Source organism: Trichoplax adhaerens, genomic scaffold, assembly GCF_000150275.1.
Source record: "Trichoplax adhaerens TRIADscaffold_13 genomic scaffold, whole genome shotgun sequence".
In the NCBI taxonomy this organism is placed as follows: Eukaryota; Metazoa; Placozoa; class Uniplacotomia; order Trichoplacea; family Trichoplacidae; genus Trichoplax; species Trichoplax adhaerens.
Genome location: NW_002060955.1, coordinates 1,266,502 through 1,279,053, shown reverse-complemented (window position 1 = coordinate 1,279,053; position 12,552 = coordinate 1,266,502). Strand labels below are relative to the sequence as shown.

Genomic DNA, 12,552 nt, shown 5'->3' with positions numbered 1-12,552 from the left:
GTTGAAGAATGATAGTTGCTGTAGGAATAGCATAATAAAAATCGGGATCCAAATCTACAAAAGTACTCCAGATTTCGATTGCTGTTACCATAGCCAACATTTCTTAAATTGAAATAGTTCATTGTCGTTACTTAATCTTAATATAAAAGTAATTAAATGCGGAGCACACAAAGAACATTTGTATGTATATCAAATTCAGACTCTTATTGTTTAACAGTCTCCAGTACCAAGAAGTTGAGAAGAATTTGTGAATTGTAATGAATTTACATTCTATTCCCATCTAGCCAATACCGGAGATTCAGCTGTGATAAATATACCATAACAATTGAACCAAAAATTATTTCTATTAAACTTTCATGAGCGAATGATCATGTTTGCTGTTAATCACCTTCAGTGAGACACAATTGGTTCTTAGACTATTAATTCGTCGGTAGAACCAGTATTTCCAGTCTGTACTGGTCTTTCCCAGCTTGTTTTTTGAGTTATATGGCTAAATAGCAACAAGTTAATATAGTGTTATGTTTAACTTTAATCTCAAACATTAGAAGTTGATGATATTACGAAGTATAAAAATTAGGTCAGTGGAAAAGTGAACATAGATTTTAAACTTACTTCATGTAATACTTTTGGCCATCAGCAGCTATCGCTTCAGACCAGCCATATGGAAGAACTGAAATTATTAGTATTTCGTTACAGCACATGTAGTAAAAGAAGAATAATGACAACGAAGCCGCTATCATGCAGTGTTTTCTATAGTATCTACATACTAAGTACTTTGTATAACAGAAGAATTCATAAGAATTGAAGTTATTAACCTATAACTTACCGTAAAATTCTAGCAAAGGCTTTACGGTCTTTAAAATCGTTTTTACATCCTTCAAAATGCTATTATTTTGGTCTTTATTGGGATATTCAGGTATCGATTTACCTGGAGGTCTTGGATATTGCGATTTAGTTCCAGTATCACCACCTTCGCTTATTGTTGCTTTAACTGTCTGAACAAATGCAAGTAATTTCTCAGTGGCCGCTTCGTAGTTTTGCTTAGTTTGCTCAGCTTTCTTCAGTTCACATTCAAGTATGGACATTTGCTTTCTTATTTCATTACTTGCGGACTTGATATGATATAAAAAATTAGCTCATACGCGTATATATCAAGAAACTTGTATTATAAATTAGCCTACTGTATATAGCTAAAATTTTCATAACGGAGACATTAATCTCGGAAAATACCTGTTTCAGGGCTCGATGGCTATTTTTAAGCTTGGATACATCGTTTGTTAGGTTTTTAACCAGCTATACACGATTAAGCACATATTGTATTAATATACAATTTTCAACAGCATACATGCTTAGTTCAAAATTTTATTTCTGGCATCTTACCGCTTCATACTCTGATTCAATTTGCTTCGCAGCAGTATGAGCTTCATTTTGCAACTGAATCCTCTTTCTTAAGTCTTGATTTTCCTTAATAGCCTTTTCTACATCCTGAAGTTCATAAAAACAATCACAATAGTAATTTTTTCTTAATTTAGCCCTCATGATATTATTTAACGAATGGATGATGAAACAAATGAAAGTAAAGGCTAAATATAAGAATCAAGATGAATATCTATTTCAACTACAAATTGACAAAAAAAATTCGAATTAATATTGCTTCTGCTCATTTTCAGCTCTACCTGTCGGATATTAAATAATTCATTGTCAGCTGCTTTCATACTCCTTTCGTTGTCTTGTAGTAGCACCTTTCAAGAGATTAAGGATAGTTGCATACATTATTTTTTGTTGGATATTTCTGATAATACTAACCAATAATAAATATTAGCAAAGTTAGAGTACCTTTAACTGATCAATTTCCTTATAAGCTTGATCACGTTGACTACGAACATTTTCTAAGGTTTCCATAATATTGACTGATATTGGTTTCGGAAGGAAGCGAGCAGTGCTACCCGATACTGAAGTAGTGCTTGATTTAGCTGTTGGCAGCTACATCAATTAAAGAATCTTCGTTTAAACTTCACGGATGTTTCAGTTTTGTGCATATTAATTGTTCTTTGATACAAAATACTATCGGCTGGATTAGATTCTTACCTGTGATAAAGAAGCACTGGACAGTCGTGTCGTAGAGCCATCTGTAGTTCGATTTCCCAAACTTTTAGGCTTGAGTTTATGAACTGAATCATTAGCTGGAGGCAACTGAAAGCGAAAAACTTCTCTAGCTGCTCGAACAAATTCTGCGATAGAAATAGGGATAGGAAATTTACAAGATAAATCACACCACAAATCGCTCGATAACTCACTAGAAATTACAATTTATAGCTTATGCTATTTAAAATAGGATACCTCCATATGTGATATAACCAGAAGGGTCGGCTAAGATTCTTCTCCTTAATTTTTTCTGCTCTTCTTCTGTTGGTTCTAATCCCAGGTATTTTAGCGCCTGGTGATATAAAGTGAAGAGTGTTAGTTGGCAGAGTAGAGAGTAGTTGTGCGATTGTTAGTATAATTGCACTTTACCAGTTCCATTTTTTCAACTTTAATCTTCTTAGTTGGATCCAAAGCTAATTTGTCGTTTAATGGTAGCGTACTACTTAATGCGGGCCTTAACCCTCCCAAGTTAGATGCCGTATCGGAAAACGAGGACGTTCGTTGATGTGTTCCTTCGGCTAGATTTTTTAGGTCCTGAGCGAGCTAGATAATTGTAGGAGTGTAGTTAGTACTATGATATTGCTGCTGAGCTTTGCTCGCTGTGTTTAAATTTCTAAACTTAACTACAATCATCAGCTGCTGAGAGATAACTGCGTTGTATTTTATTTTGATCTAATATCGGTTAGTAGCATTGTGGAAGCAATTTTGTAACTGTAATAGTCCAGTAAAGTTATTTAATGGTCTACTTGAATATTTAATGTCCTATGATCTTTGTAAAATGTTTAACAAAGCTATAATGTGGGACAATTTATCAAGCGATGCTACAATTTTCAGCCTAACATTATTGACTAAATTTTGACAACCTTTCGTTCCTGTTCCGATTTTATATTACTTGCAGGTGGGGAGGGATATCTTTGCGGCTTTTCCATTTTAATATCACCATTTCGTCGAGGTGGAGAAATTTCGTCGTGATGATATCGAGTAGGAGGAGATGTCGGTGATGGTGTTAAATCGGGCTGAGGACTTCTATCTAACTCCGGCTCGGTATTAGTATTACGACTATCAAAATCTCTACTATTTAGTAAGGAATTACGAGTTGGACTAGAAAACAAGGAAGCTCTTGATGAGGCAACTGAGGAGTCACCATAAGGCTGTCTAGATTGTATTAGCCGACCTTCATTAACAAGGTAAGTTCCTGCTACTGCACTAAATGAGGAATTTAGGCTACTGTTTGAAATGGATTGAATCCTGTTGTAGGCATGTGGACTGTTGCTGTTGCGGATAAATCCAATTTCTACTTCAGTTATTCTATCCCTAATGTTATGTCAGTGAATATGAATTACTACATATTACGTTCACAATTATATTTATCAGCCTTATAAAATTATCAGTATCTAGCAAAAGGCTATTTTTGCAATGATATTCATAGCAAAATAATATAATTAGCTTGATACGTTCTAATTATAGTTAAATTTTTACTATAGAATAATTTTACTCTAGTAGTTTTTACCGAAGACTAATCAAGAATTTTATAAATACTTCAAATTTATCATAAAATTAAGGCTATTAACAAGCGCAAACAAAAATAAAAATAGAAATGCAACAATATCTAACCTTAGCTTTAGCCTTGTAATAATTGATTTTGCATATTCTTTTGTAACATCAACTAATTGCTCGCCCATAATAGAAACAATATGATCACCTTTTCGCATTCTTCCATCCTACAATAGTGTCGAATATACCAAGTTAATACTGTGCAGTAAATTATTACTTTAACAAGTCAAGAAAACTAAAGAACATAATGTAATGCTGATGTTTCACTTGCCTTGTAGACATCACCACCTGGAACAATTTCTTCCACAATTAATGGTTGGCCGCTACCTCCTGTTAAGCTTAAACCTAAACCTGCTTGTGTTTTATTAATGACCACAAATCTAGCTCTTGAATCTATTGGCGTAGTCCTAGAATTATTGCCAGTTGCTGATAAGGAGGTCGATCTTTCTGAAGATTTATTATGATCTGTTCTATCTTGACTTGCTTTGCCTTGTTGGTAGACATTGGGCATTGAAGGGTATTGGCCATTACCGGATAAATCGTGCCTTTGTGATGAAATTTGATTAGTACTGCCTCGATCTACACGGTCAGTAGAAACGGACCTTTTATTTCCAGATGGTGGAGAAGAATGCCATGCCTGATTTCCCCTATGGCCTGAATTAGTAGAGGGACGATCTTCAATGGAAATTTGGCTATCTAATCGACGATATGATCCGGGAGAACCATTTAGTTTTGGCATGGATGTGCTCATATAACTACGTCTATCTTGATTACTGGAGTTGATATCTTTTTCTGGTGTGGCACTAAAGTCGGAATAGAAAGACTGCTGGGAAGATCTGGATTGTGACGATATAGAATACGGGCGTTTATTATCGCCATAACTTGCATGGTTCGATTTATATCCATTAGGAAGACCACTAGGAACATATTCATATTCTGGAACAGCACCGTTTTGCGACGTGACAGGTTGCATAGTTTTACCGTTAGCATTCCAAACCCAATTCGATTTAGCTAATCAGGATAAATACAAATAAGGAATTCAAATTAAGTTCTTTGATACTGTAAATGAAAATTTTCAGGGTATAAAAACTGGTTAAATAAATTCAAATCTACAGTAATTAGGAATAATAATAGCTAATTGTAAGCATTTTAAAATCAAGTACACTATGTCGTTGATCAGACAATTAATGTTTGGCTATCAAAAATTTACATCCATCGGCGCCGTTCAATTTTCCTGATAATCCTGCGAGCAATCGTTCATATTCGGCTCTAATTCAATGAAATCTTTGTTAAGATAGTTTATAGCCACAATAAAGCCGTTTATTAATGTTCTATTGAAAGCTCTTTTACAGTATTGAAGACTTAATGATTCAGTTAACACATTAGCAAATGCTACGATTTTACGGTTGATTTATTTGTATATGATACACTGTGCATAAAGTCATATTTCAGCACAGTAACCCACCTTGCATCTCCTCCTCTTGCTATGATAAGCTTGATATCATCTGATTGCGAAGCCGATTTTAAAATAGATACAGCTCTATAATTTATTCAGACGAGATTGTAAACGAAATGATTTTAGGGCATTAGTACATCTAGCAATACAATATTAAATAAAATACTTAGGTTTCTATGCTATAAAAAAATTACGATCTTATCAATGAAATAAAATTACTTATCGCTAGAAATCCCTTGCAAATCGATTCCATTAACTTTAAGCAAGAGATCCCCTTCCAGTAATTGACCTAAATTGTACAAAAGATAAATCAATCAACTCAGTTTGGTTTTAAATCAAACGAAAGTTTAATTTTAAGGTTTAATTTTTTAGCTAGAGTTTGTATTCTGATGAAATGATTCAATTATAAGGCTAAAGGGTTTCATATGAATTAAAAAATATTTCAAAGAGGTGATTTTAGCATTTGATTATCATTACCACTTTTCTTAGCTGCTTTATCAGATACTAATGCTTTAATAAAAATTCCGAATGGTCTTCCAGCTGCACTGTTTGTTCCACCAATTATCCTTACACCTATAATATGCAATCATGAAATCAATTTGTTAGTATAGTATCAAAGAGGTTATAGTTCTTGTTCGTTTCTATTGATCGCTAAAGAATATTAAAGTATAATTATTATTTTATGAACTGATGTAATAAGTTAGTAAGATTTTACCGATTCCATCGCTGCAATCTTTCAGATGAATACGGAGGATTTTACTGTTGCTGTTAGAATTAAAATTTGATGTTAAAATAAAGTTCAAAGTAGTATAATTACCAGCCACACCACCAATTCACTGCCCTACACAAGTCCATCTTTCAAGGTCATATCATTCGATAGTATTTAAGCACAAAATTGCTCTTATGTCCTCTTATAGTTAACATATGTGTATAAAGCTATCAAGTATTTCATGATTAAAGGACTACTAATGATCTACTACATTAGTTTTAACTTGAGATAAGAAAGCTACAGTGATATTTTAAAACTGCCCATTACACACTTGGCATAATAGCTATTGCTGTTGAGCGTTACTTGAATAAAAATTTCAAGGATATCGATAGAGTATGATGAAACATATATATTTAAAGATAGGAAAGCTGATGTTAATTATTTAATATTGCCAACTGCTCGCTTTCTATAGAGTCTATAGGAGTATTAATCAAAAACCGTTGTAGAAGGATACTAATAGATCAAATATATAAATTTAAAATAGGAAAGGTAATATCTAAGTTTGTTTTTCACGCGCTTCATATCTGTAGCAGCCGTTACACGGATACTCATAGGACCTAATACATTTAAAGTTTTAAAGACAGCAAAACTAACGTTTACTGTAAAATTGCTGGTCATCTGTAAAGTAAATTGGCTAGAGTATTGATCGAATAACTACCATTTGAGGGCAAGATTAGCAATACTGTCGTTAGATACCGGAGTAATAATAAGCTTTTACTACAGTACGTAGATAGATTATTAATCGAGAACACGGATACTTAAATGATTGATTAACCAATCGACAAGACCATCAAAGTTGAATATAAGTCAATACTGACCTTGATTGTGACATGTTACCACTTGTAATTCAACGTTTCTAAATTGTATAAAATGGATCAAAAATGAATATCCGTTATATAGCATCAAGCGTAAAAGTAGATTAGATTAGTCTTTCGACTATGATAAAGATGGAAAACACACAAGTCAAAATATCTCATAAAAGTAAGGTAGATATTTTCGAGCCAATGCCATGCACAGCATGATAAGTCTTAAATGAAGACCAAGGCATAAACGAATTAAAGATGTTGTCGTTATCATAATATTGTCATAACGCCATTTTATATTCTTCAATCAAGTTTTCAACGATTGATGGTTATATTGCTGACATTCAAAAGCGAAATTTGCAAAACCTAAATACAATTATGTTTGCGTGCTGATTCGTTGATATTGGAAAATTGTGATTACTATGTTAAGGTCGAATCGATAAATTGTGAAATGATTCTGCACAATAAGTGGACGAGTTGTTGTATGAGCATTACCATTACTAATTTAGGATAAAAAATAAGCTATGATTCTGTTATTCCCATCGGCGAGCTTACTGTTATAGTGAAGATTATACAAACTAACTCATATAGAGAATAAGAAATTACTACAAAGGATTACTTCAAACTTTTCAACTTGCTTAACCTATTTCTCTCTCTTCAAACACCTTTCAAAGCGTCGCTATCCTATCATTTTGACGGCAGTAGTAAACTATGCCATCTTTTTGAGTCAATCAGTGTCTATTCAATTCGTTACCACTAGCAAATAGTTAATATGGAATGACTTTGCTCTTTCGGTCCTCGGTAAAAATGATTATAAAGCTGTCCAGACCGCTAGTAAGCTAACGAAATAAATACCCAATGGAAATTATACAGTGTTGGCCATGACTTTCCATTGGATTTGTTGGATTGGCCGTAGTTCATGACGATTTAGGATGAGGTGAATTATTAGTACAAGTATGATTTCATACTGTGAGAATCTATGAACTACCGTGCGATTGAAAATTGATGGATAATAAAAGTCATTATTAACGAAGAGTTATTTCTACCTTGTGAATTTTCAAAAATGGAGTAAATTGATTGTATCAAGTATCAGAGTTGAACAGGCAATGAATGTTATCTGATACTACAGTCTATCCTTTTTTATCATGACGTACGCTCAATTTGCACATCTTAATTTAATATCGCAACGAACAGCGATGGCAATTAATGTCAATCTATAATTGAATCGGTTCAATTAGACTATTTCAGTTCTAAGATGACTACAATCATGACTTTGTACAAATAGATAGGGTATAGGGTTGAAATAATGAGAGCAAATTCAAACCGCGTACGCTCAAAGCTGATGCTATCCACTCGGTTGTAAACTCCATTCCTGCTTTGTAGGAATGGACAGAAATAAGAAATCAGAACAAGAACATTTTACCCTCTTTCGTAGGAACGCAATGGGAATTGATTTCGAAGAATCACATCAAGTTGTTATGAATTGAAAATAAAGAGAATCAATTGGTTTTCCTGTCTTGCAACTGGCTTAATTAATAGTGAACATAATGGTCAGTATCAAAACAAGCATAAAGTCGAGATGATTGATTTGGAGGATGGCGTTCGTACTGACTGTAAAGTAACTGATTTTAAAAAGTTTAATTTCATCCAATTATCGTTGTTTCAATGGCAAGAGTTAGTTTTGTAGATGACTACGATAGAATCTCTCCTGGCCCAGTTATGAGAAAAATTGAAAACATACATGGTTGAGACAGATTACGATCAGTGCAACAACGTGAATTGGAGTATCTCGCCTTTTATTGCCCCTATTTTTATCGCCTTTGATCGATGTCACTATCGAATGGCGTCTCCATTGACCCTAGACTATCCTGTAATTGAATTTTCTTTCTACACATTGATATCCACTTTGCAAAATGGAAGAAAACGATACCAATTAAGAATTTAAAACAGCTTATGACTCAAGCTAAATAGTGCCAATTCAAGCAGAAAAACGTGCAAGTTTGATAGAGTACCTTATCTTGTATTATCTAATGATCATGATGTTATCATGATCGATTATCTTCTATCGCTTACATACTGTAGATCGTATGCTAGTTTCGTAGTAGAATCATCGATCGATGAATGGATGTCGAAATTACAGCGTCAAGGAAAACTAGACTAATACTAGTCAGATTAAATAATGATCCTTAAGCTATGAATAGGCCTGCAAGCAGTTTGATTTGACTGTAACCGGTCGTCATCGATCATGTTGGTCGTCCATCCACGTTCAGAATCATGAAATCAATTTGGTTCCGTGGCGATGACCAACAGCATTTAACATCATATCAAGTCAACTGTAATCGTCATTAACTACACCTTAATGTTGTGGCCACTGGATGATGGCCATGATGGTTGGTTGGTCTTATAAAATAGGGGGAAAATGCACCTTACCAACGATATTGTCGACCACCTCCATTACTGTTGTTGATACTGGTTGTGATGAATCATGCTGTACAACCTACTCCGTTGTTTAGATAAAAGTCTTACTATTTGGCTGTCATTTATTGAAGTTAGTTACCTAGTAATGGAAATGATGAACCCAATCAAGTAATTGGATGATTAACCAAGAAAATGCAGGAATTCAATTGGCAAGCTTGATGGATTGGTGTTCTTTTGAAGCTCAATAAATCCAAATGGAGTGGACGAAGGATTAGAAGGAAAGCTTGGAGGCTTGGGGATATTTTTTTTTACCTTCAAAAAATGCGTAGACTGACGCTCTAGCTTGAACTTCACAGATAAGAATACAATGACATAACCGACAAGGTATTGTTACGCAAATGAGCTTATCAATCTAAATGACTTGATGTATTGTTTTCAATCGCTGATAGTAGAACAATAGCTGGTTGCCGCTGTTGGGCGACACCACACGATCGACGATGGGATGAGAACCGTTACCGCCCCCGTTGTGTGTCACGCTCGGAATATGACTTGCAGTCATGGCTACAGCACTGTGTACGAGTAAACTGTACTGCAAGTGGTCAGTGCACTGCCACTACTAGTACAACACCCCAAGCTAGTGGTAACAACTCATACAGTAGTTGGAATTCTTTCCAGTGGTTTTCAACTGTCTATGGACATGAATAAAGCCGCTATTCACTTTATTGACTATTGTATAACCGGTATGGACGCTAAAACTACTCCCGATTGAGCAAATGAGCTTAGGCTATAGAACGGTAGTCAATAAGAAGTCAATAATCTTGCATATCATTGGATAGAATATTGCTATTAATCAAGGAAGGGATGTAAGGGCTCTCTACTTGTGCTGCAGATCGACAAGAAGGATGATAAGGATTAGAACGAGTGATTGATCAGCAATTTATTGTCGGGATCGATTCGTATTGGAATTTCTTTCTATCCATTGATGGTCATCAATGAGCCTCTTGAGCATGACAGAGTAAACTGGATTATTTCGTTGTTTTTGCTAAGATACAATAGGTGGCCATTGGCACGCAAACAACGTTCACTACCAGGCTAAACATCAAAACATGTGTTACAACAAATACCTTCAATAATAATACGCGCATAACTATCGCACACTGAATGCATTCTAGCTAAAATGGACAGGAATGATTTGGTTATGATATCATCGTGCTCTTGACTACAACGGTATGGAATGAAAACATCATCAACTGTAAACGGCTTATACGAGTATACTGTCATAACGACACCTATGATAGTTTCAAATCAGTTTAAGCAGTGAATAATACTGATGATCAATACTCTGCCGCGCTCTTTTTAGGGCTGGGTGGGAGGGTTTTACAGCAGAGTAGTGATAGATAGATACCACTTGATAGACCGCCATCATGTCGATATATTGAATCAGTACTGTAGAGGTAAAGCACATACTAACGTACATGGATTTATACTTAGCCGGACTTCGGGTTTTGGCCGTAACATATATAATGATTATAACAAAATGTGTAAACAGCAACATATCAACGTTCTGTATTCCTACTGCATCTGTTTACAACACTTTCTAAGAATCAAGCGTTTCACACCTAATAACAATTCTTAAACAGTGCAGATATGTTAGAGACTTGATTACAATCTGGTTTAAGTCATTACAATTATATCACACAGCAACTTATATCATTGATTAGCTTACTATAGAAATTGCATTATTGTAACAAAATGAGTAGATTGTTGCAAGTTAGCTTCAGCAATGATAGAGATGTGATCACAAAGATCTTCTATCTTCTGTAGTTTATTACATCTTGAGGTTCTAATTTTCTTTTCTTTTAGATACGCATGATTCTTATTCTAAATAAATAGGATCACCGATAAAGAAACTCCTTTATTTCTTACACTGGTGATGAAATTATCCTATCCTATTGCCTTTACTCATACCTGTCGCGTGTTCTTCATCTTTAGTCTCATTCCTTGATCATTTCTCAAATCAGTCATCGACAAGAGATTTAGCACTTGTCTCATTCAGTATATCAGCCCATTCCATTCTAGGCTACTTTAAAGTGCAATACCAGATAGATGTAGTAAGAATCGATACGATCATAGCCAATATCATTAAAAAGAAATTATTATAATTAATTGCTGGCCAATACATACGCGCGTACTATAATATAACAATCACAGAACTATACCTGTATCCAGGATGCCAAATGATTCTATTATAATTTTGATAACTAGTTCCGTGACATTGTAAAACTTTTGCAACATAACAGTCATAATATACAGTAGATACGATAAGATAGAGCACCATAAATTACGTTACTGTTTAAGAATATGATTTTACAAGTTAGGGGAATCTGGCTATCCCCAGATAATTGCCATACAGTGCACTACGATAAGTCCAGCTATACCTTGATTAAATTTATACTTCATATCGTTTTGAAAATTCATTCTAGAATGATAATCAATGTCATGCACTTAATGCCGACGGCAACCCGCAAAAATTGGATGATACGTACATACGGCTATGGCGCATGATTCGCAATTCGTAAATACCAGAGAGCGAGTTTTTAGTGATAAAGCCATTACGTAGCACTGGTAGATTAAAATAGGTAAAGCACATTTTTCTTGTAATACTAGTAACCATGTCATAAAAACTGTATCCATTCAATAAGCATTAGTTCACAATTATTATTAACAGTAAGAAAAATTGGCTTACTGTAGGTAGAATATCATGAGTGATTAGTATCCATTGTATCCCAAATTATTTGGGTTAGTCAAGATCATACGAGAATGTAGGTAGAATGATTAGAGTGTTGATTGATCTATGTTCTAGGTCGCAAGCATTTCATACTTATTGGCATGATGCAATATTTCGTCTCTATTTTAATAACAGCCATCCGTGGCTAACGGATAATTCATTTCATTACAATGACTACAGTATAATGACATCCGGTATTGGAATTTTTCTTTCAAATTAGCGGTTTATTAAGCTACTGGATTATTTATTAGTAAAGTGCAAAGCTAATTGTCTTACTGTATCAACATTATCAACGACCCATGATAGTTGAATAAATCAATGTCGGCTAATTAACCAAGACTATAGACTAATTACTACCCGTAAAAAGTAATGATCTACTGGTATCTGCTCGTCTATTCTATTGACTATTCTATTTGAATCGATCCATTTGTTGCCTCAGTTGGAGGTCTTTCAAAATAGGCATAAGAATGACGTGATCTAGTCCTACTGCGTTGCTGAACGCCTACCGTAATTAATTAATTCAATCATTCTACTGTAGTATACAGCTTCGTATACAGCAGTGGCGAATGATACAACCGATGAACTAAAGCTTCGCATTCTTGTTGATTGGTACGCCTCC

At 34.5% G+C, this 12,552-nt stretch overlaps 1 protein-coding gene across 1 annotated transcript; it reads right to left on the bottom strand.

Annotated features, from left to right (window-relative positions):
* Window positions 1-411: 411 nt before the first annotated feature.
* On the bottom strand, window positions 412-6,010 carry TRIADDRAFT_64242 (uncharacterized protein; the record flags this gene model as incomplete). Its single annotated transcript, XM_002115995.1, has 19 exons — window positions 412-490; window positions 613-670; window positions 827-1,112; window positions 1,231-1,293; window positions 1,381-1,485; window positions 1,677-1,742; window positions 1,837-1,983; window positions 2,089-2,231; window positions 2,341-2,437; window positions 2,515-2,688; window positions 3,009-3,459; window positions 3,760-3,866; window positions 3,944-4,710; window positions 4,910-4,968; window positions 5,165-5,239; window positions 5,375-5,444; window positions 5,633-5,728; window positions 5,871-5,920; window positions 5,973-6,010. The coding sequence occupies 19 exons, from the start codon at window positions 6,008-6,010 to the stop codon at window positions 412-414; spliced, it is 2,931 nt and encodes a 976-aa protein (XP_002116031.1).
* Window positions 6,011-12,552: the final 6,542 nt, after the last annotated feature.